Raw genomic sequence first — 27,678 nt, forward strand, 5'->3', positions numbered from 1 at the left:
TTCCGAACGACTCACAACGCTGTCACGCTTATGTCAAATAAAACAATTATTAAACTTTAACTAAATCGCCTCGCGTTTTACTCCTCCATTTCCAATAGGTTATGGGCCCAGGAGTAGTAAAGACTTTAATAATTGTGTGTGATCAAGAGGAAAATAATTATTGTGTTAATTAGCTTGAACATTTTTTATAAACATGAGCGGACAAGGGCTCTGTGCGATCGACAAATTGGACGGCGAAAATTACGCAGTATGGTCGGTGCAAATGAAGAGTGTATTGGTGCACTCAGGTATGTGGTCGTTAGTGTGCGGAAGACGCGTGAAGCAAGAAAGTGATACAGTTGAGCAAGGAGCCCAATTCGACGAACTAGACGAAAAAGCATTAGCAACAATATTGCTGTGCGTGAAGTAGGGATGTCGTGATATATCGTATTGATGATATTTTTTTTATCAAAACAAAATGATGATAATATTTAAAATATTACAAAAAAATATCGACATATTTGATATTTTTGATATATTTTTATTTTAATAAAATTTTTTTTCCCACAATAAATAAAATTAAAGTGTTTTATTAACTTTATTTTTATACCCGTTACTCGTAGAGTAGATTCGTTGAAAAGTATGTAACAGGGAGCAGAAAGTGCTTCCGACCATATAGTATATATATTCTTAATCAGGATCAATAGCCGAGTCGATATGGCCAAGTCCGTCTGTCCGTCCGTATGAACGTCGAGATCTCAGGAACTACAAAAGCTAGAAAGTTGAGATTAAGCATACAGGCTCCAGAGACATAGTTACCACCTTAACGCCGTTCTCTCTTGTTTTTATTTAAATGCATGGATATTCTATTTATAATGCAGATATTAATACGTTATGTTTATATAAATTTCATATTATAATGCTACCAGTACTTAGAATAAAGTGATTTTAGGAAGACTCGTTGTGTTATGTGTCTGTCATTCGGCTTCTTAAGGTGCAAAGACAACTTTGAAGAGTTTCCAGTTGTATTAATAATTCGGTCGCAGAGTTTGCCCTTTGCAGTCCCGTTTTTTTTTATCAGTGTAATTGGATTTTATGTTCATTTTAACACGTGCACTTTTACTCGGTATCGCTTTGGAAATCAGAGTGAACGAAGAGAAAATATCAAAAAAATATCAACAAAAAATATCGCAATATCGATATTTGTTCAAAAAAATTATCACGATATAAATATATCATTTTCAGGAAAAAATATCGATATATTGATATTTTGATATATTATCAACAACCCTAGCGTGAAGGCTTCAGAAATTAATTTGATTAAAAACTGTGCTAGTTCTAAAGAAGCTTGGGACAAGCTTGCAGCTGTGTACAAGCCTCGTGGACCCGCCAGAAAAATTACCTTGTTCAGGAAATTACTCCGGTTGAGTTTGTCGGAAAGTGCGTGCGTGCAAAATTACATAAACGATTTTGTGGATATCGTCGAAAAACTGAAAGAAATTGATATGGACATTTCTGAAGATATTCTTACTATTTTGATGCTGTCGGGACTCGGTAAGAAATTCGAAAATTTCGTGGTAGCGATCGAAACGCGTGAACAGTTTCCGACTCTCTCTGATTTAAAAGTGAAAATTATAGAAGAGGGAGAGAGACAAAGAGTGAGTTCGGACGAAACGGAACTTTGTGTGCAGCAAGCATTTGTGTCGTGTCCCAGTGGAAAGGGAGACAAGAAAAATAGATCGGCGCAAAAGAACAGTTATGCAAAAAAGAATAAAAAATGCTTTCGATGTGGTCGCGAGGGTCACTTTATTGCGCAGTGCAAAGTGAAAGACAAAAATGACGAAATAGAAACATCTGCAAAAGAGAAGTCGTTTACTATGCTTGCAAGTGTAAATAAAAATGACGTTTTAACGAAAACGATGTGGTGCTTGGACAGTGGAGCAACTGCTCACATGTGTTGTGAAAGGTCGTGGTTCGCGGACATTAAAGAGCATAAAGAGAAAATATTACTTGCAGGAGAAAAATGGTTCCGTTAATTTGAAAAATGTGCTTTACGTAAAAAATTTGCAAAGTAATTTCATATCGGTAGCGAAAGCCGTTGACAAAGGGTATAAAGTGATTTTTCACAAGCATAGTGCGTATATAAAGAACGGTCAAAATGAAGTAGTGTTACAGGCAAGAAAAGCTGGAAATCTTTTTGTTGTTGATACTCCGAACAATCGTTGCATGTACTTGTGTGCAAATGATGAGTTGTGGAAGTGGCATTATCGTTATGGTCAATGGCTTAAAGTCGATCAAAAATGTTGTGGACATAGACCGAATTACATGTGAAACCTGTGCTAAAGGTAAAATCTGTGTGAAACCATTCCCAAAAATGGCAGAAAATCGTGGGGACAAAGTGCTAGGGCTAGTGCATTCGGACATTTGCGGGCCAATGAACAAAGTATCTGCCGGTGGAGCAAGATATTTCGTAACATTTATTGATGACTACTCGCGTTATATGTTCGTATATTTTTTGAAAACCCGTGATGAATTGCTTCCCACGTTTAAAGACTTTGTCGCGTTTGCAGAAAAACAGACCGGTGAAAAACTTGAAGCAATTCGCAGCGATAACGGTCGCGAATATATAAGCCACGAGTTTCAGAAGTTCCTATCTGAAAACGGTATTAAGTGGCAATTGACAGTACCGTACACTCCGCAGCAAAACGGGGTTGCTGAGCGCGCTAACCGGACACTAGTGGAAATGGCAAGGAGCATGCTTATACATTCAGGAGTGAATGAGTTCCTGTGGGGAGAAGCAGTTAGGACTGCAGCATATCTACGCAACAGATCGCATACAAGGTCGTTGAAGAGTCAAACACCATTCGAACTGTGGTCAGGTAAAAAGCCTTCGATATCGCATTTAAAAATCTTTGGATGCAAAGCGATTGCATTAAATAAGAAACATGCAGGTAAATTCAAGCCAAAAGGCATTGAATGCATGATGATAGGGTATTCAACAACAGCGAAGGCCTACAGATTAATGCGCATTGTATCGAACCAGGTAATCGAAAGTAGAGACGTCGTTTTTCTAGAGGAAACTATAGGGTATCCGAAGAATGGAAACAGCGAGAACGAGACGGCACTTATTGACGAAATTGGAGTTGATTGTTCGCAGATTTTGGCAGTGGACAACAACAAAGAAGGTGCAGAGGTGCTCGAGGAAGAGCAAATTGACAGCGAGGTTAGTGAAGCTGATAGTTCTGATGTTTACGAGAGTGCAAAGAGCGATAATAGCGAAGAACGGGAAATTCGTGGTCCTGGTCGTCCTAAGAAGATAAAAACTGGAAAACCCGGGCGCCCACAAAAACAATACAACTTCTTGAACATGATGAAGGTTCAAGATGTCAAGGTACCTGTTACGTTTGCTGAAGCGACACAGTCTGAAATGAGTCAAGAGTGGGTAGCATCAATTCAGAAGGAGATTGGCGCCCTCGAAGCTAATCAGACATGGGAGCTACAGGACTTACCAGAAGGTAAAAAAGCCATCGGTAGTAAGTGGGTTTTTGGAGATAAGGATGGCAATGTGATGCGATTTAAATCGAGGTTGGTGGCTAAAGGATGTGCACAACAATATGGTATCGACTTTTTTGAAACGTTTTCACCAGTTGTCAGATATTCGTCGGTAAGACTTATTATATCTCTGGCTGTTGAGCATAACTTATTTCTACATCAGATGGATGTATCGACAGTTTACTTAAATAGCGAATTGAGCGAAGAAGTCTATATGAAGCAACCCGATGGATTTGATGATAAGCATCATGGAAAAGTTTTGAGACTAAAGAAGTCACTTTACGGGCTAAAACAGAGCGGTAGAGAGTGGAACGCCAAGCTCAATAAAGTCTTGCAAAAACTGCACTTTGTTCCCTGCGCCAGCGAGCCGTGTGTGTACACACGCAATGAGAAGGACAATATTAATATAATTGCAGTGTATGTCGACGATCTTCTTATTGCAAGCTCATGTAAAAATGATTTGATTGGTATAAAAGAGTCAATTGGCAATGAGTTTAAAGTAGTAGATAGCGGTCAGCTTAATCATTTCTTGGGCATCGAAGTTGAGCGAGAAGGTGAAACTGGATCCATATCCATAGGTCACAAGACATATATCGAGAGTATGCTACACACCTGGGGTATGTTAGACTGCAAATCGGTAGCAACGCCTTTGGAGGCAAATTTCCAAGTTAAGTGTACTGATCCTAACTGCAAGCCTGTTAACGAAAAGGACTACCAATCACTTATAGGATCACTAATGTATTTGGCAATTACAACCAGGCCAGATATAATGCATTCAGTTGCAAAATTGGCTCAAAGAAATGTGAACCCACATAAGGAGCATGAAGTCGCTGCCAAGCGTATACTAAGGTATTTGAAGGGCACCTCAAACTTAAAGCTTCATTATCAATCAACAGGTAAACCGATTCACGGCTACGTCGACGCAGATTGGGCAAATGACACATCGGATAGTAAATCCTACAGTGGATATGTCTTCATAAACGCAGCTGGTCCAATATCCTGGGAGTCCAAGAAGCAAAGTCTGGTGGCATTATCCAGCACGGAGGCCGAATATGTTGCATTGTCCATTGCAGCAAGAGAAACAGTATTTATAAAAAAGTTTCTGAAGGAAATGGGTTTTTTGATAGATCACTCAATTTTAATTTTTTTCGATAATCAGAGTGCTTTATGTTTAGCTAAGAATCCAGTATTACATAATAGAAGTAAGCATATCGACCTAAAGTACCACTATGTTAGGGAACTTTATTCCAAAAAGGAAATTGATGTAAAATATATTTGTACAAATGACATGTTATCAGATATTTTAACAAAAAACCTACAGAAAAACAAGCATTTAAAATGTACAACTGAAATGAATTGTTTCTAAATATGTTGTTGAGAAGGAGTATTGAAATACTAAAAATATTATGTATGTCAATTTGGCAACAACCATATACTGAAATTTGGTAACACTGATATGAATCTATTCTTTTTGTTTTTCTGAGAACTTCTTTCTTCTTGTGTTAACTTCCGAACGACTCACAACGCTGTCACGCTTATGTCAAATAAAACAATTATTAAACTTTAACTAAATCGCCTCGCGTTTTACTCCTCCATTTCCAATAAATGTAAAATCACTGTAACATATTTCAAGAGCAGTTATATTTCATATAAAAAACTGAAGGACTTCCAAGACGGTGATGTTAAGGGCCCCCCTTTCAGGCATTTAAAACAAGAGAGAACGCTATAGTCGAGTTCCCCGACTATTAGATACCCGTTACTCAGCAGCTAAATTTAAAAAACAATAAATATGCCTTCATATATGTACGTAATTTTTCGCCGCTCGAATTAGCTTCCGATAATTATGTACAACACGTGTGAATTACAAGTCGTTCAAAAAATCATTTGGACTACGAATCGTCTGAGTATTTTGACAATACTATAAAAATATAAAAATATTATGTATGTCAATTTGGCAACAACCATATACTGAAATTTTGGTACACTATTGAATCTATTTTTTGTTTCTGAAACTTCTTCTTTGTAACTAAGATCAACGCTGTCACGTTATGTCAAAAAAACAATAAAACTTAACTAAATCGCTCGGTTTATCTCCATTCCAATAAATGTAAAATCACTGTAACATATTCAAGAGCATTATATTATATAAAAACTGAAGACTCCAAGACTGATGTTAAGGGCCCCCCTTTCAGGCATTTAAAACAAGAGAGAACGCTATAGTCGAGTTCCCCGACTATTAGATACCCGTTACTCAGCAGCTAAATTTAAAAAACAATAAATATGCCTTCATATATGTACGTAATTTTTCGCCGCTCGAATTAGCTTCCGATTAAAATTTTTAAATCGGTACCCAGGGAACACCACGTGGAGGCCGTTGAGTTACAACGGGGTCGTTCAAACCAAAATCATTTTGGGGACCTACGAATCGTCTTGAGTTTTAAAACTTTTAACAATTTATAAAACTCCATGTTCCCCAAAAATTTTGTTTGTCCGTAGCATACGGAGGCATAGATATTGTTATTATTAAATAAAACAAGAGAGAACGCTATAGTCGAGTTCCCCGACTATCTGATACCCGTTACTCAGCTAGTGGAAGTGCGAAGGAGAAATTTCAGCACTGACAGTTGTTGGCGGTTTGTGGGCGTTAGAGTGGGCGTGGCAAAAAGTTTTTTGGCAAATCAATAGAAATTTTCAAGACTAATTAATAACAGAAAAAATATCAACACATTTTTAAAAAATGTGGGCGTGACAGTTTTGGGCGGTTTGTGGGCGTTAGAGTGGGCGTGGCAACATGAATCGACAAACTTGCGCTGCGTCTATGTCTTTGGAGTCTGTATGCTTAGTCTCAACTTTCTACCTTTTGTAGTTCCTGAGATCTCGACGTTCATACGGACGGACAGACAGACGGACGGACAGACGGACATGGCCAGATCGACTCGGCTATTGATCCTGATCAAGAATATACATACATATATACTTTATATGGTCGGAAACGCTTCCTTCTGCCTGTTACATACTTTTCAACGAATCTAGTATACCCTTTTACTCTACGAGTAACGGGTATAAATATCAAAGCAAAAAATATCGCAATATCGATATTTGTTAAAAAAAAATATCACGATATAAATATATTATTTTCAGGAAAAATATCGATATATTGATATTTTGATATTATCAACAACCCTATATTTTAGAAAACGATCGGAACTCATTTTTGAAAGCTTAGCTAAGAAATGCATTAAAAGCGCCATTATTTATATATACATGTAAGACGGGGTATTGGGACTTCTTAACAAAAGCAGTACTCGAGTAGATTTAAGAAGAGAGCAGTAGCAACAGCAGAGCGACAGAAGCAGGAGAAGCGACAGCAGAGCAGCAGCAGAGCGACAGAAGAGAGCAGTAGAAACAGCAGAGCGACAGAAGAGAATAGCGACAGCGAAGAAGCAGGAGAAGCGACAGCAGAGCAGGAGCAGAGCGAGAGAAAAGGATTCGGGGAGTAGAAGTCAGCAGATACGGACGTCAGAGAACGAGTGAAGAAAGCAGAAAAAACCAAAGCAGAAAACTTAAACTAAACTTGTAACATTCATCGTTAATAATAATACTGATATTTAAATACCTATAAATAAAACCAAAGTTGAGTAAATCTCATCTTACATTTGGGGGCTCGTCCTAACCTGAAAATTGCAAGTGACGCCGTCCCGAAAAGTCTCAAAAGAAGAGTTTGACAGACGCCGGTTAGCAACGGGGAATGCGTGTGAGTGAGAAGGAAACTAAGCAAGAGCCGTCGCGGATTCCAATTTCAAAAGGAAAACAGCCATATTACACAAGGTCAGTGGCTGCAGCAGACAAAAAGATTAAAATGAGTACGCCGTTGGAAAGCGATTGCGAAATAAGTGGAAATGAAAATACGAAAGAAATGAAAATCGTGCAAGAACTTGTCGCAACAAGCGGAGAGCAATGTGGGAACGCAAGAAGCAACATGCAGAATCTTGTCGCAACAAGCGGAGAGCAATGTGGGAATGCAAGAAACAACATGCAGATTCATGTCGGGACAAGTGGAGAGCAACGTGGCGCAGCTGGTTTAATCGAAAGCAGCTCGATTGATGAAAATACAAGAACGCTGAAAGATTTAGTGCAGCTTCTTGCTATTAAGATTGGAGCGGAGGAGCGAAACAACGGTTGCTCGATTACGGCAGAAAGCTTTGCGAAGATCATTCCAGAGTTTGACGGAGAGTCCATGCCGGTTAAAAATTGGTTTGAAAATTTTGAGATGAATGCGGCAGCCTACGATCTGAACATTAAGCAGATGTATGTTCAGGCTCGCGCCAAAATGACGAACACAGCGAAGTTGTTTTTGGACTCTACGTATGTACACCAATACTCAGAGATGCGTATGCTGATGGAGACAGAGTTCAGTCGACAATATGTGTGCAGCGCGGATGTACACGAGCAGCTCCGCGACCGCAAGAAACGCAAGCAGGAATCTTTTCACGAATACCTACTACAGATGAAAAAGATCGCTTCACTTGGCAACATTGATGCACGTTCAGTTATCCGCTATGTTGTTGACGGCTTGAACATGAGAAGTGATTTCAGATACTCTCTCTACAGTTGCAAGTCTTACAAAGAACTACAGGAGCAGTATGAGGTGTTCGACCGTGTGGTCGAGAAGCCATTTAATCCTAACGAGTGAAAGTGGACGTCGAGCCAGAAAAAGCAGCACGAGGGACAGCACGACAGGAAGAGTCACTGCTTTAACTGCGGATCATTAGATCATCATCGTAAGGACTGCAAGTCTGCTGTAAAATGCTTCAGTTGCAACAAAGAGGGTCACATGTCAAGAGATTGCCCTGGGTCAGCTGCTGGCGTCCAAGTCGTACGCAGCTCAAGTCGCATGAAAAATGTCACTATCAACAATGTGGCAGTGGAGTGTCTGGTAGATACGGGAGCCGATGTATCTATACTGCGCAAGTATATCTTTAACAAGATACCAAATGTTACCCTGGAGAGGTGTGCGTCGAAGCTTCGTGGGCTGGGAAGGAAGATTACGTGCACAGTTGGCTACTTTTTGGCGGAGGTTGCGGTGGACAAGGAGATGACTAGACACAAGTTCGTCGTAGTGGAGGATGAAGACATCGAGTATGATGCGCTGCTCGGTTTTGATTTTGTATCGAAGTTTGACTTTTCGCTGTCGGCCGACGGATACAAGTTTTCTTCCCCGCTGGGGGAGAAAGCTTGTGAGGAACCAAATCAGATGAGTATTTACAACATAATAAATTCAGATGATGAAATAGATGTTCCTCCGCAGTTCGCTAAAGAGGTGTCGCTGCTGATCAATAACTACAAGGCGGTGGATTCGGTAGCCGAAGTTCCAGTGAGGCTAAGAATCGTTCCGGATGGTGAAATCATCCCATTTCGTCAATCCCCAAGTAGATTTGCGATTGCCGAAGAGAATGACGTGGAAAAGCAGATCAACGAATGGTTAGATGCTGGAATCATTCGCCCATCTACATCTAACTTTGCTAGCCGTCTTGTACTGGTGAGCAAAAAAGATGGCACACGGCGTATTTGCGTCGATTTTCGAAAGCTGAACTCGATGGTTTTGAGAGACTGTTTTCCCGTTCCTATAATCGACGACGTTCTGCAAAAGCTGCAAAAAGCACGCCTTTTTACTGTAATGGACTTGGAGAATGGTTTCTTCCACGTGGCCATTGAGGAGGATAGCAAAAAATTCACAGCCTTCATCACCAAATCCGGATTGTACGAATTCAATAGAACCCCGTTTGGATTTCGGAACTCGCCAGCTGTTTTTATTCGTTACGTTAATCACGTGTTCCAAGAGCTGATGAGCAGAGATGTACTCGACTTGTACATGGATGATATAATTATCCACGCCGAGACTGCAGAGCAATGTTTGGAAAAGATTAAATTCGTGTTTAACAGAGCTGGAGCGTTTGGCCTGAAGATAAAGTGGCAAAAATGTCACTTCTTGCAAAAGAAGATTTATTTTTTGGGCCACAACATTGAGGACGGAAACATATGGCCTGGACAGGAAAAGACAGCTGCGGTCAGCAAATTTCCGGTGCCCAAAAACGTCAGAGCAGTCCAAGCATTTTTAGGGCTGACTGGATTTTTCAGAAAATTTGTATTGAATTATTCGCAGATTGCACGCCCGTTAACTGACCTGCTGCGAAAAGATGTTTGCTTTCAAATGGCCCATCCGCAGATGAATGCATTCCATAGTTTGAAGGATGCGTTGACAAAGGAACCCGTTTTAAAGTTGTATATCAGAGCGGCCAAAACTGAATTACACACGGATGCATCAAAAGATGGATTTGCAGCGGTTTTAATGCAGTGGTTCGATGGCAGACTCCATCCAATACAATACTGGAGTAAGAAGACGTCAGAAGCTGAGTCCCGCCAGCACAGTTATATCCTAGAAGCAAAGGCCGTTTATCTAGCGGTGAAGAAATTTAGACATTATCTGCTGGGATCGCCGTTTAAGCTGGTTACGGATTGCTCTGCTTTTAAACAAACCCTACAGAAAGCGGATGTGCCGAGGGCAGTCACGCAGTGGATTGTTTACCTGCAGGATTTCGAGTTTGCAGTGGAACATCGCCCTGGGGAACGGTTGAAGCATGTGGACTGCCTTAGTCGCTATCCCGATCGTGTGATGCTCGTGGCCTCTGAGATCACAGCTCGAATCAAAGTCGCACAAGGAAAAGATGAGATGCTTAAGGCAATTATGGAAATTCTGGAGAGTCGTCCATATGAGGGCTACAAGATGAAAGCTGGACTTGTCTTCAAGGAGGTGAACGGCAATGACCTCCTTGTGATCCCGAAATCGATGGAGAAAGAAGTAATTGTTGAAGCCCATAGTGCAGGTCATTTTGCACTACAGAAAACTGTTCATGCTGTTCAACAATTGTATTGGATTCCTCACTTAGAACAGAAGGCTCAGCAGGTAGTGAACAACTGTGTGAGATGCATCATTTTCAACAAGAAACTTGGCAAGAAGGAAGGATTCCTAAGCTGTATTGATAAAGGTGATCAACCCCTTCACACGCTGCACGTTGATCATTTGGGCCCCATGGATGCTACGGGAAAACAGTACAAGTACATATTTGCGATGGTGGATTCATTTACAAAGTTTATATGGCTGTTCCCAACGAAAACTACAAGCTGTGAGGAGACACTGAAGAAGTTGAAGATTTGGTCAGAAGTTTTTGGCAACCCCGTGAGGATGGTTTCGGACAGAGGCTCCGCTTTCACAGCCAACTTGTTTGCAGAACATATGAAGGAAAACGGAATCGAGCACGTTTGGAGTACAACAGGGGTTCCACGTGGAAATGGACAAGTTGAAAGGGTGAATCGTACAATTTTGTCGATTATTTCAAAGATGTCGGCGGATGAACCAGCCAAGTGGTTTAAGGCAGTGCCAGACGTGCAGAGAGCGGTCAATTCACACGTACATGCATCAACCAAGAAGTCACCATTTGAGCTGCTATTCGGAGTGCAGATGAACAATAAGCCAATGGATCGTATTCTACAGCTTTTGGAGGAGGAGATGTATTTGAATTTTGACGAGCAACGACAGCAACTGAGAAAGGATGCAAAGATCGAGATTCAACGCGCACAGGAATCTTATAAAAGGAATTTTGACCTTAAGCGGAAACCAGAAGTCGCATATAAAGTAGGAGACCTAGTCGCTATACGCCGGACACAATTTGTTGCGGGAAAGAAGTTGGCTGGAGAATATATGGGACCGTACGAAGTTTCAACTGTCAAGAGGAACGGCAGATACGAAGTTCGAAAGGCAGCAGATTTTGAAGGCCCATGTAAGACTTCCACAAGTTGTGATTACATGAAGTTGTGAAGGTATGTCCAGGACAATGAGGATGATTGGTCATCTGGGACAGATGAATAGTCAGGAATGCCCGAATGTAAGACGGGGTATTGGGACTTCTCAACAAAAGCAGTACTCGAGTAGATTTAAGAAGAGAGCAGTAGCAACAGCAGAGCGACAGAAGCAGGAGAAGCGACAGCAGAGCAGCAGCAGAGCGACAGAAGAGAGCAGTAGAAACAGCAGAGCGACAGAAGAGAATAGCGACAGCGAAGAAGCAGGAGAAGCGACAGCAAAGCAGGAGCAGAGCGAGAGAAAAGGATTCGGGGAGTAGAAGTCAGCAGATACGGACGTCAGAGAACGAGTGAAGAAAGCAGAAAAAACCAAAGCAGAAAACTTAAACTAAACTTGTAACATTCATCGTTAATAATAATACTGATATTTAAATACCTATAAATAAAACCAAAGTTGAGTAAATCTCATCTTACATACATATATATAAATCCGATAAATATTTATGCAATTGAGAACCCAATCTAAGGCAGAGATAATGTTGTTCCATTTATGTACATTTAAATAAAAAGGAACCAATTCGGCAAACCTTTTAATACCTTTTAATATTTGTATACCCTTGCACAGAGTATATTGATTTTAGTCCGAAGTTTGCATCGAAATAAAGTCATAGCCTCGTAGTCTTTAATCATAAAAAAAAGGGTTTCATTTGGTTTTCACCAGTTTTTTGGCAATATATAAATTCGGTTTTAATTTGACAAACATCATATAGCTGCCGTAGGATAATTACGTTTATGACCCTTTTCTGGCATATCAATAGGAATTAAAATAAAAAACAATAACAAAATAAAAAAAAATATATTTATTTTTTGTGTAGTATTTTGACATTATTGTGCCTATTTCTCTTGGATTTGTATAGTTAATCTCAACTTTATAATTTTAATAGTTCCTGGGAAATCGACGTTCATACGGACGGAGAAGGGACATGGCAAAAATTTTTAACAAATATTGGGAAATTTACAAGACTAACTAAAAAATTTAGAAACATTTTTCAAAAGTGTGGACGTGGCAGATTTGGGCGGTTTGGGGTGTTAGAGTGGGCGTGGCAAAAAGTTTTTTTGCAAATCGATAGAAATCGGACGGACTATTAATCCTGATCAAGAATATACATGCATATATTTATACTTTGTATGGTCGGAAACGCTTTCTTCTTCCTTTTACATACTTTTCAACGAATATAGTATACCCTTTCACTCTACGAGTGACGGGTATCACTGGTGTCACCCACTTAGGATTTCAAAGCACACCACTTCTGTATTTATATTTTCTTTCGTTGAAGCCAAGTACTGAAAGAAAAAATATAGCTAGTTACCAATAAATAAATTGAAAACCAGAATCAATAGCACGGCATTCGAAAAACCAAGCCATGAATATTTACAATCCGCGTGCCCAATACCAGTACACTATTAATACTTGTAGTCAATGAAGCTTAATAAATTACATATAAAATATCGAACTTTAAATAAACCGCCAACGTCTAGCAACGTTAACCTTCACGTTTTTTCGCCTTTACACTGTCCATGTCCATGCCGTGGTAATTTAGAGCAATGTGCTCTTGAATACGGGTCCAACAGGACCCCGACTTGTTTGGCTCATTGTCGGCACTTCTTTAATAACATACCCTTCGAACCAGACATTATAATAACATTCTTCTAGTGTCCTTGTTCGAACTGTGTCCGCCATCAGGAGATCGTTAAAGAAAATGGCAAAACATCTCTTTGGGCAGCTCCCAACGCCTTGGATTTTCTGCTATATAAGCTGATTTCTTTTGCGAACTTAAAGCGAAGCATGAGAACAATTCCACGGCGAAGATGGAAACGTCCTTTGTGCAGTAACGTCTTTGGGTCTAGCAAAGACCCTCCGCCGGAAATCCATGATTATGTTTTCCCGCAAACCCGCCTGCATGGCCCTTTTGCGAGCAGTCCATGGTCGTCACCATAAGCACTCCATCGTGCGATGGATCCCGTACCACAGTGCACCACCTATTCAGCCCTGCGAAGATAAAATGTTTGTTATTAATATACCTGTTCATTTATTTTCGTCTTATTCTTACGTATTTCATATAGAGTTTTTCCAAATAATCTGAATTTAAATAATTTTATTTGGATTGCTGCAGCACGGACAATGGCTGTGCACTGCAAACGTGCTCGGGTCTTTATTTGGGGCGTTTGGACTTTTTCTTCTGGATCCGAATGTCGGACCTTCCCACGGGATTCTTATATATTAGGTTTGCTTTTCCCTTTGACATCAAGGAATGCTCCTGTTTGGCTGCATTGTTCTTCTCCCAATCGGTTATCCTTGACTGTTACGGAATCTCGCGAAATTGTATTTTCAAGATCTTTTTCTGATCTGTTGAGTTCTGCCAACTAAAACAGAGCATGAAACAGCACAGGATCTGCGATTTGGGCCCCGCATCCTGCAGCCTCTCTACCGCTCCCAAAGATGGAGCCGCGGTTTGGAAGTGGCAGTCTGGTGCAGCAGCAGCTGCAGGGCCATCGTCATCGATGGTAAAATGTTGAGTGGCGGTGTCCGGTGAGGATGTGCCGCGTGACCATGGACATGGCCTTTGGTCGTTGGCCGACGCTAGCCAATAACCGCTGACAGGAGTGGCACGGTCTGGGCACAGGAGCACATTGGACCGACGTCACAACGGCACCTGCACCCGGATCAGGCGGCCACTGTGGCAGTGCCGCGGTCTCGCCTCTTCGCGGATTATATGGCAGATCGGTTTCTGCGGCGGAGGAGCGAACTGGGGATACAATTCATCAAACCCATCGTCCTCAAACACATCCGGTAACAGTCGGCGTCAGTGGGCAACGACAGACATCCTTCACAGTCATTTAAAACTCACTTGGAAAACAATTTAAATAATTTAAAATACAAAACCTAAATGCTTTAGTCGTGTGCTGCAATTTTTTTTCATAAATATTATCTGGTACTCAGCCAAGGAAAGTGTAAAGTTAATAGTCGTGCTTATATTGGAGTGCAAAAAGAAAATTCTTCTAATCCGTGGTGTAATACAAATTTGTAAACTTTTATTTTACCAACCTGGAGTTATTTAACATTAGACTTCGGTACGAGGAACCTAATTAACAAAAAACACAAAATACCCTCCTTGGTCAAGGAGAAAATCCTGGACTCGGATACAATGGTTTTGAAAGCCAAAAAAGATATATACGATGGAAGCAGGACTAAATGAAAATGCTGAAGAGATGATACAAGAAAAGTACAAAAATAATACAACCTTTTATGGTAGAGCTAAGCAGTATATTACTTAAAAATTAAGTTACTGGTATTTTCGTAGTGCAAAAGATTGGCTATGGGCGATGCAAAGTAAAGTTTAAAACGGCAAGTTTAATTCGTGTTTTAGCCAATTTGGATATGAGCGGAAAGTTTTAATCATTTTGTATGAAAACCCGAAATTATTTATCAAATTTTAACTTTCGTCTCAACTGATATTATGAAACAGTTGATTTTTTTGACCACACAGTTTTTCCTCTGTCTTTTTTGGAAAAATTAAATAAAGAAAAGTCGCAATACAATTCTATAAACCTTTTAATAATATAGTTCTTAACATAAAAAGCGAAAAACTGAAAATTTTAACACACAAAACACCATGGCGACATGGAAAATTTTTTAAAAAGAATATTAATATTAATATTTTTCCCATTTGAATACAGTAAACCGTATCCAACAAAAACAATGACGACTCAAATGTTAATTCATAAAAATATTTTTATTAAAATTGCGGTAAACAATTGCAAAATTGATTTTATCAAAATTAATAAATAAGTTTAAATTATTTATCTAATTTATTTTAAATCTAGAACTTTATATCTTTATCCATCTTTCCGTGTTTTTAGCTAAGAATTATTTCAATTCTTAAATTTCTTCATTAGTTTGAAAATATTACAATACAACGTTCAAATCTCTACATCTAAATGTAATAAACCACTGCTATAATAAACGTCAAAATACAAAATATTTTTTTTTAAAAGGGGGCCTTTTTTAATCAACATTTTAAACCCCTTTAATCGGAATGGCTTTTACTTAATGTGGTTGCTGGTCGAAGGAGGTCTCATCATTCGCATGTATCTTAAATGTTGGTAAGCTTGTGTCCAAGCCATTTAAGAATTAGTTGGGAAGGCGTAATGGAACTCCATATAAAATGTTTGCGGCCGACGAGTTTAGGTCTTCCTTGAAACATACATGTACATATGTACATAGTCCTAGAAGTGCAGCTGGTAGTAGTAGAGCTTCTGGCCAATGAGAGAAACGATCAATTGTTAAACAATAGCGCAAATTTTGATAAGCTAGCATGACCACTATATCCAGATGTACATACATGATCGAATCTAAAATTTGGAAAAGCTATCTTCTCAGAAAACAAGTGGTTGTGTTTCCTGATTTTTTAACGTTGGCAAGGAACACAGTTTCTGCACTAGGTGGTAATATCCTTGTTCATATTGGGCCAAACAAATTTTTGGCGAATTTGCTGTTGACGTAAATTCAGCGGAATGCAAGGTCCTAATCGTTTACTAGATACGCCACAGTACAATCAGGAATTTTGGCTAAAACTCATTCTTTGGAGCAGTAATGATTGGTCGATGCTTAAATAAGAGGCTTGTGATCCATTTTAATGACATAATTTCGCTTCAAGGAAGTGTCTAAACTACTTAATAGCTTCGTAAATGGCTAGTTATTGTCTGTCATAAGTTCTATAATTTTTATCAGGGGAATCTGCCAACAATCATTTGTATACTGCTCTAGTACAGCTCCTATTGCAGTGTCGAACGCATCACACAGTAATGCAAGAGCAGAGCCAGGTAAAGGAAAAGAAATGACGGCAGCCTCGGTCACGCTCTTTTTATACCCGTTACTCGTAGAGTAAAAGGGAAGCGTTTCCGACCATATAAAGTATACATATGTATATATTCTTGATCATGATCATGGCCATGTCCGTCTGTCCGTGGACGTGTCTTCACAGATAGATTTTTAGTAAGCCGTAAACATTAAAAATCCCGTGTATAGCTTACGCTACCGGCTATTTTTCTGTTATACTTTTGTTATTGTGAAAAAATGTAGTACACTGGAAATAGAAAATGGAGTGTTATGCTTCCTAACTTTGGTCGCAACCAAAAGTTCGAACAGATAATTGGAAAAGCTCGGAATGCAGAGCTTTTGCACACTGTGCTATAATTTTTCTATAAAATAATTTACAGCCAATCATAAAATAATCAGGCATGCTCCGGTAATCGTAAGTTTTTTTCGAATTCGATTTGGGGCCAAATCTTACGATTTCGTTTTTACGTGCTCTGGTTTTCATAAAATTTTTGCTATCGTTTTGCTATCGGAATGTTTCGTTTATCATCATTTCTTACTGCTCAAACAGCTTACTTTTTTCTTTAATCACAACTAAACTACGCGAAAAAATGCCTTTTGTATTTGCCATTGCTTGTTTTGAAGACAGGAGCCTGGAGAAGGCAGAAATTGCTGGGCTTGAGAAAGTCTAGGCTCTAAGATGCAATACATGTGTTTTTAATATATTTCATTGAACATTCCGCGAGTAACCTTTTATTTTTCAGCTTTGTTAATTGATATAGGATTAACAAGCGTACTTTTAAAAGGTTTTGGAGGTAGTAAGGCCACTTTTGCAAGTGACTAAATTGTCACACTCAATTCAATCGGCTGCTGTGTTGCGGTACCTGGCTACTGGCTGCTATCAGCTATCAGTGGCCCAGGACCATCATATAAACATTGGACGCAGCACATTTGGAAAGATTCTTAAAGTATTTATTCCGCTGCTAGACAGGCTTCTCTGTCGGGATGCTATATCCCTCCAAATGTCTAGGCAACAAATGCAGAAATCTTCCGTAAACTTCTTTACAAGATATCAACTGCCAAGAATAGTTGCCTGTTTGGATGGAACTTATATTAGAATTCAGAAGCCTGTAAACAATTCCTCTGTTTTCTTTAATAGAAAGGGTTATTACAGTTTGAACTGCATGGTGGTAAGTACTACGTCTACATCTGTCATAGATACATAAAAACCTTTTTATTTCCTAAGGTTTGCAACGACAATATGGAGATCATCGCCATTGATGCCACTCACCCTGGGTCATGCAATGATTCTTTCATATGGAACCACTCAAGCGCGAGAGAATTCTTATCCACCATCATAAACGGGCACTTTGTTTTGGCGAACTTCGGATACGCGCTAGAGAGCTTCGTTTTAACTCCCTACAGGAGCGCGGAGATTGGAACGTATCAGCATACATTTAACTTAAGGCATGCTCGAGCCAGAAACATTGTCGAACGGACTATTGGAGTGCTTAAGAGTCGTTTTCGTTGCCTGCAACGCTGCTTAAAATATGAGCCATTGTTTTGTTGCATGGTTGTAAATGTATGCTGTGCTTTGCACAATATATGTAGAAGGCGAAACTTGATCATTACCGAGGAATTTCCATTTGACGACGCGCAAGATACTTTTGACAACAATGATGTAGAAGGAGATGATGACGGACAACCTGAACGCGATGAAATTGTTCAGTCGCTCTTAGTCTGAAGATTAAACAATAAGTTTATAAAAATAAAATTTGTTTCATCACACCTACTGTTTTTTATTAATAGTTTGATTTATTGTTCTAATTTGCTTAATATGCTATTGAATTTATTAAGAAGTTCCTTCTTGTTTGCATTATCCTCCTTTTGGATAGCAACCGCTTCCTTCTGGACTGAAAGTGCCTCCTTTTGCAGTTCCTCCATTTTTTTGAAGTGCTCTGCCATGGAAGAATTGAGCTGTGTCATAACATCAAGCTGAGTCCCGCACAGGCTTTACAGGCTTTGGTCGAAAGAAGCGGCAGGATTGTTGCGACGACGCTTGGCGGTCGGCACTTCGTCGACATTGAGATAATGGTTCTTCAGCAAGTTTTTCCATTTCGTCATCGCTCTCTATGTTCAGCACATGATCCACGGAGGATGGAGCTCCATATACCGAACCGCCAACTCCGTCCACCATCTCGTACAAGCCGCATAGCCTGGCCACTTCCTCCTCCACTTCACTTATTGGCAGCTGTGAATAAGGACGACCACCAGTAGCCCTGATCTCCGCCTTATTTTTGGCAAGTTTCTTGCGGATGCATCCCTTCCAATCACACCAAATCTGGAATATATTACTATAATATTCCACTTTTCTTATATTTGTTGAATAATCCTACCTTTTTCCACCCTGAAACATCTTTTATTGGAGGGCCAAATTATATTCAAGGTGCTGCAAAGTTCGGCCCACTTCGCATCTGAAGCCACCTTGTCGCCCTTTGTAAATCCCCTGGCCAAATCTTGGTTTTCCTTCATGAACCCCTGCATGACCTCGTCCTGAAATGATGATTTGTGCTTGCCCCTAAAAACAATAGCTCTGTGTTTAATTGAAAATAAGGACTTATTACTTTTGTACTTACATTTTCAAATATGCATTCACCGGTAAACAGCTGTTTAAGCTGTTTACAAGAAAATAGAGCGGCCACCCTTTTCACAGTTTTAATTCCAATGTTCGCAACTACTTACTTAAATTAAGTAGCATTACAACAACTTTTGGCCCTCCTTTTAATTAATTAATGAATTCTTTCATATTTTATAAGTACTTTTACCTGCCTGTTTCGTTCCACGAACAGTATGGCAACCTTCGCGATAGCTTTTGGTGACGTACTTATCGACCCTTTACCAAATCGAAAAGGCCAAGCAGAAAACCAGAGCAGATAAAAACGAATTCGTACGATTTGGCTCAAATCGAATTCGAAAAAAAATTACGATTACCGGAGCATGCCTGTATATTATACCTCAGGGAAATAAGTATATGTGGATGCATTTTTTTCCAAAAAAGTATACTTTCAACAAAGTGAATCCAGTCAAGCTTTTTTTTAATTTATAGACCTTTTGAACCGCTAACAGAATATATAATAATAAGACATAGTTTAATGGAAACTTATAAATATATTTTATTGAATTTAACAAGTCTTTAGGAAATAAGTATATGTGTATTTTTCATTTGGTTCTCTTAATCTTATTAATTGTTTCTGTATTCAATTATTGTTTTTTATTTTAGTAATTTATATGCTTTCCCTTAGCCATAAGAAGCTTATGAATGCGATTTGGCATAGAGTCTGCTAAATTTTGGAGAGTTTCATTGCTTATTAGCTCCCACTCTGCAACCAAAACGTCTTTTAATTGTCTGATATTGTCAAACTGCCGTCCATTCTTATAAATTCTTGCTGAAAGAATTCCCCAGAGGTCCTCAATAGGGTTTAAGTCCGGACTAATCGCTGGCCACTCCAGAAGTGGTATAGATTTTGAAGAAAAAAATGGTTTTGGAGCACGTGATGTATGGATTGGAGCGTTGTCCTGCTGAAAAGTCCAGTTATCGGCGTAAAGCTCCGTTGCAAAGTCTATTAATTCTTCTTCCAGCAACTGGGTATATATCTCGGAGTTTGTTTTGGTTGGAATAAAACAAATGCGAGACTTTCCTGCATATCCAAAAGCAGCCCAAACCATCAGTGATCCGCCGCCAAAGTTCCTTTTGTGTCGTGTCTCTCGGGGATGTCGTAAATCACGCCAATACTTATGACACCCATCTGGGCCATCCAAATTCCACTTTTTCTCATCCGAAAATATAGGCATTCTTAGAAAAAAACCGCATTTTTTATAGTGTTACATGCGATTAATTGGTTACTTACATATTATTTTTGTGTAATTAATTTATTTTCTTTAGAATACAGTCAATTGACACCAATTTACTCGATCCAAATAACACGCTGATTGACAAATGCGCACAAGCTTTTGTGTTCACATATACTTATTTCCTAAGAAAAAAAAATCGCGGCACACAATTTTTCTATAATGGTGCTACGAATTGTGAGCAAAGAAGAATTTTGCATTTGCATTGTAAGAACAGAAGGCAAGAGTAGAGTATTGCCAAAGACATTAGAATAACAAGATGCGTAACGCCATACGATTTTTTTGCACACGATTTTTTCGTGGTGGCTTTTCAAGTGGCTCCAGGCTCTCTCGAAATTTTATTCAAAAGCCAGAGAGCGGAGAGCTCTAGAGCCACCAGCTCTCTTGTACGCATACAGCGACAGCTGACCACTGCATTGGTGCACACGTATGCACATGCATTGTAAAAATGACAAAATATGCCCTTCATCTTAGAAGTTCTTAGACTTTAAATCTATATTATTTTTTATAAATTGACACCACTTAAAAACTCTAGTCTTGCATTGCCTTAACATAACAATTATTCAAATTTTATACAGAAATAATAATAGCACAATCTATGTACAAAAAAATGCATAATAATTTTAAAAGATGACTTTATATTAGAATAATTGTCATTAGAGTATTCAGCGTGCGACATGTGAAAAATTTAAGAAGACAATGATTCTTCGGTGCTTATGTCCGCACTTCGTGCTTCAAGAAATCAATTTTGCAATAAACAGTTTCCATATTTTTATTTATTTTATAAATAATATTTTACCTTATGAATTATGTAATTTCTTTTTTTTTTTTAAATTCTTTGTTTTAAATTACAGTAGTTTTTAAAATTTACTTTGTATATGTTTTTATTATTTATTATAGTTATTTAGTCAAATTACTAGTATAAAAATTACCAATTTTCAATATTTAAAATGAAAATAAGATTCAGATAAATTATTTTTTTTTATTTTGTTTTGATGTTTTTAAAAAAGCGCGCAATTATGGGTGGGAAGAAAATCGCGCCAATTTTTTTGTTTTTCCTTTTAATACGTTTTCTTTTTCTCTTAATACGTTTGCTTAAAGCTGACTATACGTAGAGCTCCTCGATTTTTTTTAAATTTCGCTTTAAAATTGTGTTTACAATCAATTAAAGTTGTTTGGTTGCATTGTTAAAGTACGGAAATATATGTGCGAATTATAAATTGCGATTGGTAGTGATAAATAAGAGAAAATTTCAGTTAACTTAATTAAACTTAATTTCGTAATTTTACGCGCTAATACTACGTGCTGCTGCTTTTTTAAAAAGGATAGAAGTGAAATGTATTATTTTTAATATAAAAATATTTTATTGGCCCATTGGAATTGCCTGGCTATGGCCGAGTGCAGTTTACCACACTGCCAAAAATCTAGGCGCGATTTCCCCACCCTTAAATTGTTTAGGTTTCCTGAAAAGGATCCAACAATTTTAATGAAATGAAAAAATATTTTCGAAAATGCTTCTTAAAGAAAAAAAGGGCACAAATACAAGATTGAATGATTCCGAAAAATTGGTTGCTCAGAGCATATATTATAGGTCCACTTCAACATATATGTTTTTAAGGGACTCACTGAAATTAAATTTTCCCAGTCCATCATCGTTACAAAAGTGGAACAGCATTAAAAAATTACAGCCGGTAGACAACGAATGTTTGTACTCAGCCCTTAGAGAAACCATGAAGGGAATGAATGAATCGGACAAAGAATGCATATTAACTTGTGATAAAGTAGCAATAAAAAAAAACATAACGTATAATGTATCAGTTGAAATAATAGATGGACTAGAGCTTTCAATTGATCGCTCTAATAAAATGGGAAGCCACATTTGCGTATTCGTTATTCGGGGTATTTTAAAGAAATGGAAATTTATATTGAACTATTTCGTGCCCGAAACAAATATAAAAGGAGATTTGCTTAAAAACGCTTATATAAATAATAAAAAATATTGTGTTTTATGACATTCCGCATTTTTTAAGTCTATAAGAAATAATTTTCTAAAAGCTAATTTTGAAACCCCTGACGGACGAGTTGACTTTGATGTCATCCGAGAGGTTTACGAATTAGATCAGGGATCAGTAGCGAGAATGACTAAATGAACGAAGAGTCACGTTAATCCAACTAGATTTGAGCTAATGCGGGTATGTTTGGAAACTCAGACGCTTAGTCACACAGTTGCAGCGGCAATTAAAACTTGTAACCAAAACAAGCAATTTAATCGAAATAGTCCCGAAGTTGCCGTTTATACTGCTAAATTTGTCCAAAAGTGATGACGCTATCGAAAGCCGAAGGCAATGCAATCAACAAAAGAGGAACTTTATCCATCTCTTCTATTTTCGCACCTGCGGCCAACAACTCATATATAAAATCATCAAAAATAGTAAAATGGGACAATAGGGACATCTCACTTGATAGTTTTAGAGAAAGCAAACGTTTACGAATTGCCAACTGCGACGCCAGACTTTTTCTTTCATATATCGCGTCGAAATTTCCAAGAATTTGACGCGCCGTTATATCGCTCGTCGCAAAGTTCAGAAATGAATCGCTTAGGTACTCTATTGTTCACTTATTGTACAACGTTCAGCTTTCATCCACTGTTTATCTAATTAATGAAGTATGTCTTCATCGATGACCCTAAGCACATCCAGTTCGGTCAATAAAGCTCTAAATAAAGGATGTCGGGTTAATTTAAAAAAATATCGTATCGATGATATTTTTTTTATCAAAACAAAATGATGATAATTTTTAAAATATCACATAAAATCGATATATTTGATATTTATATCTGTTACTCGTAGAGTAAAATGGTATACTAGATTCGTCGATCTGGCCATGTCCGTCCGTCTGTCTGTCCGTCCGTATGAACGTCGAGATCTCAGGAACTATAAAGCTAGATAGTTAAGATTTAGCATGCAGACTCCAGAGACATAGACGCAGCGCAAGTTTGTCGATTCCTGTTGCCACGTCCACTCAAACGTTCGCAAACCGCCCAAAACTCCAACGCCCACACTTCTAAAAAATGTTTTGATATTTTTTCACATTTTCGTTAGTCTTGTAAATTTCTCTCTATTTGCCAAAAATCGTTTTGCCACGCCAACTCTAACGCCCACAAACCACCAAAAACTGTCAGTGTAAATTTCTCCTTTGTACTTCCACTAGCTGAGTATCGGGTATCAGATAGTCGGGGAACTCGACTATAGCGTTCTCTCTTGTTTTTTAATAAAAAAGGCAAAACTTTATTTACATCAGAAATATTTTATAAAAATTCTCCTATTCATCAAGATGACCTCAAAAAATTTGTGTATAAAGTGGCCTTATGAAGACCTCATAAATAACTTTTTTTTAAACAGAGACAGTTGTACAAAAAATCGTACATGTTTTATGAACAAATATTTAAGCCTCATATAAAAACCTCAACAAAAATTCAATTATTACTTTTTTTTTTTAATTTACTTTTTATAAGAAAGTAATTTCATAAATTAATTAATAATTACTAATGAAACATTAATATTCAATAATAATAAGTTATTAATATGTTTAAGGTAACAAGTTATTTAAACGGTAAGTAGTTAATTATACCCGTTACTCGTAGAGTAAAAGGGTATACTAGATTCGTTGAAAAGTATGTAACAGGCAGAAGGAAGCTTTTCCGACCATATAAAGTATATATATTCTTGATCAGGATCAATAGCCGAGTCGATCTGGCCATGTCTGTCTGTCCGTCCGTATGAACGTCGAGATCTCAGGAACTATAGAAGCTAGAAAGTTGAGAGTAAGCATACAGTCTCCAGAGACATAGACGCAGCGCAAGTTTGTCGATTCATGTTGCCACGCCCACTCTAGCGCCCACAAACCGCCCAAAACTGCCACTCCTACACTTTTGAAAAATGTTTTGATATTTTTTTCATTTTCTTATTAGTATTGTAAATTTCTATCGATCTGCAGAAAAACTTGTTGCCACGCTTACCCTAACGCCCACAAACCGGCCAAAACTGCCACGACCACACTTTTGAAAAATGTTTTAATATTTTTTCATTTTTTTATTATTCTTTTTATCAATTTGCCAAAAAACTTTTTGCCACGCCCACTCTAGCGCCCAAAAACCGTCAAAAACTGTCAGTGATGAAGAGTCTCCTTCGCACTTTCACTAGCTGAGTAACGGGTATCAGATAGTCGGGGAACTCGACTATAGCGTTTTCTCTTGTTTTCAATCTGAAATTATTAAATTTTCAAAGCGAAATAAGTATTTTCGTTGACTATCAGAGTAGACTTCATATATATTCAGATCAATTTGGAGCGATTTTTTTCTGCTGATGCGTCCAAAGAGAGAAGCTTCAATTAGTCTTCTTGCCACTAATTTCCTAGATACATTTGTGCCACATTCTTTTTTTAATTCCTCCATAATTTCAAGGGAGGACTTGAAAGGATCCGCCTTGCTCTTCCGTACTATGAGCATATCTGTACGCGGATTAGTTTTTCGTGACTTTGGTTTGCTTTTTTTTAATTGGTCAATTATACTGTGTTTTCCTTTATTACCTTCAGTGCATTATATACCATTTTCCTCGAACATTTCATTATTTCGGCAATTTCAGCAGGTGTATTGCCAGATTCAGTTAGGTTGAATATCATCCTCCTTTCTTCAACTGAACAATGCTTTCCTCAACCCATTTTCTTAACTTTTGTAATAAATTACATTAATTTGTTGACGAAATTTTTAAAATCACGCAAAAAACCTACGAAAACCACTTTTTACACGGAATTTACTGTAAGTATATTAAAGTGTGCTATTTATGGGACCACGCTAAATAATCGCTCGCGAACGAAAATTAAGCATAAAGCAGAAGAAATAATTAATAACGGTAAATTTTTGGATTGTACGTCACGTAGAAGAGAGCAATAATCGATTCACATCAAAATTTTTGGAATCGAAAGCAAAATATTTCTGAAATAATCGATCTAAAGTTACTGTTCTGATGTGTGCTATTTATACGTCCACGGCTGTACCTACATATATCTATACGTACGTATACATTTGAGATACGAGAAAACCAGAGAAAACGGTTTCATCTATATAACATACTAGACAGACCCGGTGGACTTCGTCCCACGTTGAACGTTTTAAATGCTTGCTTAGCGAGCTTGCATTTAATGCAATTTAAATTATGTTTTTTATTTTTTAAGATAGGTTGCAGGTGGAATTAGAAAATTAAAATACCCATACGAATCTGGAATTTTTTTTTCTGATTTTTTAAATATACTTCAAGTCTCTAAGACATGTGGTTTGGCCATGGCTATGTCAGTAAGTCAGTCAGTGAGGACAAAGCATTTTATATATATCGATAACACCACGATTAATGACCGATTCTTTTGTGATTTCTGGCGTGGGGAATTCGTCTTAATTCGGGTGGCGACCGCTTCATACACCTTGTATAGAAACCGCCGGCCATGACTTTGGTAAGTCGTCTCAAATATGCGCGCAGAGGCCCGATTGTCAAAATTATTTGAAAACGCCCAATCAATATGCGTATTGCTATTAGTTGTAGACGAACCCAAATCTAGCAAGGAACTAAAACCAGTGTTTGAAAAGCTGCAGTCGAATTAGCAGAAGTCGCAATATTTTTGCTTTTCACTGCTTCTGCTGCGAGCGATATCAGAAAGCGAACAATTGCTTCTGCTTCTGCTTCTGAAAAATCAGAAGTCGCAGTCAAAGCATAAGTAAAAATCCCGCAAAGACGAATATCAAAAATCAGCAGCAGTCGCCTTTTTTCGTTTTTTCGCTTTCTGCTTTGCTGTTGCTTTTCATCGTAGACGTTCGTCGCTGCTGCAGCTACCGACGACTTTCGGAAGTCGTCGGCAGTCGCAGCAGCATAAGTCGGTGCCTTCGACTGTTTGCTGCTTTTGATTTTCGTTGCTATTGCTGCTGACCAACAGTCGCAGCAGCAGAAGTCGGCGCCTTCGACTGTTTGCTGCTTCTGATTTTCGTTGCTATTGCTGCTGGACCAACAGTCGCAGCAGCGTAAGTCGGTGCTTTCGACTGTTTGCTGCTTCTGATTTTGGCTGCCGAACAGCATAAGGCGACAGACGCATGAGGAGACAAATTCATTCAGTAGCCGCGACTTTTATTTAATTACGAATGACTAAATTTTTTGGAAATTACTTATAGCGTACTTCTTGTACTTTTTTATTTTTTGGACTTTCTTTTTCTATAATGCTTATAAAATAATACAACTAATCAATTTTAAAAAAATTATAGAAATAAAATTAGCAAAAATAAAAACATAATAGTATATGAATTTTGAAAAATGACACATAAATAAATTTTCATTGCTTTCTGTTATAACTATTATTTTACTTATTTTATAAACCACTAAGAGTAAGTTCTTCGTTTTCAAAAAGTGGCAAAGTATCAATGGCCATGTCCAAAAAGGTGGGATTTAATTTGAATAGCAATATGTTCTCAAGAACATCCTGGCTTAATCGATTGCGGTAGTCGGTAAGCACCAGCCTCAGAGTGGAGAATGCTCGTTCAATCGACACCTGATATAAAATAAGAAACTATCTAAGAAGGAACCTAAATTATTTATGCCATTTTTATTTACCTGAGTTGGCGGTACGGCATAACAAACGTTACTAACTGCGTATAACTCCTGGTCAGTATACTGCTTTCCTTTCCAGTAAGATAGCACGTCTATGTCAAATCTTTGATATGCAAGTTGTAGATTTTCAATTTTTGTGTACACGTCTATTGAACTATTTACTTTTGATTGAACGCCTTGCGATAAATAGGCCTCTAACATTTCGTCTTCCTCGTCATAAAAGAAGTTGTCTATTTGATTGAAGCTAGAGTTGGGAGTTGAACACATATTGCCAGTAGGGTTCAGACTATATAGTCTGTCCCAAATTGATTTTAAATGATTTATTGCGTTGGTTTTTTGTTGCGGAGACAATATATGTTGAAAGCGGGGATCCAAAAACAAGCATGAAACAACAAATTTATTATTTAACAATGTTTTTGATCGTGTTTCTATTGAATTTAAAATTTTATTTCCAATAGTTTTTGTTAAATTGTGACTTGAATCATTGACTATTTTTTCGGTCAATATTTTTAGTTTAAGCCATTGTGCGTAAAAATTACTATAATGTAGTTGCTCCTCTTGGAATCTTTGTATAGATTTTAGCAAGGGACTAAAAACATTACAATATGTTTCAATAAAATCCCAAAACGAGGCATCTACATCAAAATTCTCTTCATTCGTTCTGTTTTTAAGTGACTCAATTTTACTTAAAATATCTTTCGCTTCCAACAAGTTTTTTAACATTATGTACGTGGATCCCCATCTTGTTGGACAATCTAATTGTGGCACTTTTAATTTTTTAAGCTCAAATATTTCGCGATATCCATTCGATGGTTTTCTAATATATTTTGTCATATTCCTACAATTAAGTAGGTA

General features: G+C 38.0%; 3 protein-coding genes across 3 annotated transcripts; 2 read left to right on the forward strand and 1 right to left on the reverse strand.

The window, feature by feature from the left end:
• LOC122615616 lies at nucleotides 1-2,015 on the forward strand. Its single transcript, XM_043790626.1, has 2 exons — nucleotides 1-405; nucleotides 1,280-2,015. Exons 1-2 carry the CDS (start codon nucleotides 194-196, stop codon nucleotides 2,013-2,015), a joined length of 948 nt encoding a protein of 315 aa, XP_043646561.1. The 5' UTR covers nucleotides 1-193.
• An 11,809-nt stretch (nucleotides 2,016-13,824) lies between these two features.
• LOC122616922 (putative nuclease HARBI1) lies at nucleotides 13,825-18,011 on the forward strand. Its single transcript, XM_043792512.1, has 4 exons — nucleotides 13,825-13,953; nucleotides 14,051-14,239; nucleotides 17,074-17,457; nucleotides 17,514-18,011. The coding sequence occupies exons 1-4, from the start codon at nucleotides 13,825-13,827 to the stop codon at nucleotides 18,009-18,011; spliced, it is 1,200 nt and encodes a 399-aa protein (XP_043648447.1).
• Nucleotides 18,012-26,584: 8,573 nt separating this feature from the next.
• Nucleotides 26,585-27,222, reverse strand: LOC122616923. The gene is made up of 2 exons (XM_043792513.1): nucleotides 26,827-27,222; nucleotides 26,585-26,764 (listed from the first exon to the last, which is right to left on the reverse strand). Exons 1-2 carry the CDS (start codon nucleotides 27,088-27,090, stop codon nucleotides 26,585-26,587), a joined length of 444 nt encoding a protein of 147 aa, XP_043648448.1. The 5' UTR covers nucleotides 27,091-27,222.
• Between the last annotated feature and the right edge of the window lie 456 nt (nucleotides 27,223-27,678).

The sequence above is a fragment of the Drosophila teissieri genome, chromosome 3L (assembly GCF_016746235.2).
Source record: "Drosophila teissieri strain GT53w chromosome 3L, Prin_Dtei_1.1, whole genome shotgun sequence".
In the NCBI taxonomy this organism is placed as follows: domain Eukaryota; kingdom Metazoa; phylum Arthropoda; class Insecta; order Diptera; family Drosophilidae; genus Drosophila; species Drosophila teissieri.

Coding starts and splice junctions, on each gene's coding strand:
- LOC122616923 (XM_043792513.1), bottom strand. CDS start 27,090: ATGTGTTCAACTCCCAACTCTAGCTTCAATCAAATAGACAACTTCTTT. Junction 26,765..26,826: donor ATGCCGTACCGCCAACTCAG/GTAAATAAAAAT, acceptor ATTTTATATCAG/GTGTCGATTGAACGAGCATT.
- LOC122615616 (XM_043790626.1), top strand. CDS start 194: ATGAGCGGACAAGGGCTCTGTGCGATCGACAAATTGGACGGCGAAAAT. Junction 406..1,279: donor ACAATATTGCTGTGCGTGAA/GTAGGGATGTCG, acceptor CCCTAGCGTGAA/GGCTTCAGAAATTAATTTGA.
- LOC122616922 (XM_043792512.1), top strand. CDS start 13,825: ATGAAACAGCACAGGATCTGCGATTTGGGCCCCGCATCCTGCAGCCTC. Junction 14,240..17,073: donor ATCGTCCTCAAACACATCCG/GTAACAGTCGGC, acceptor TACTTTTAAAAG/GTTTTGGAGGTAGTAAGGCC. Junction 17,458..17,513: donor ACAGTTTGAACTGCATGGTG/GTAAGTACTACG, acceptor TTATTTCCTAAG/GTTTGCAACGACAATATGGA.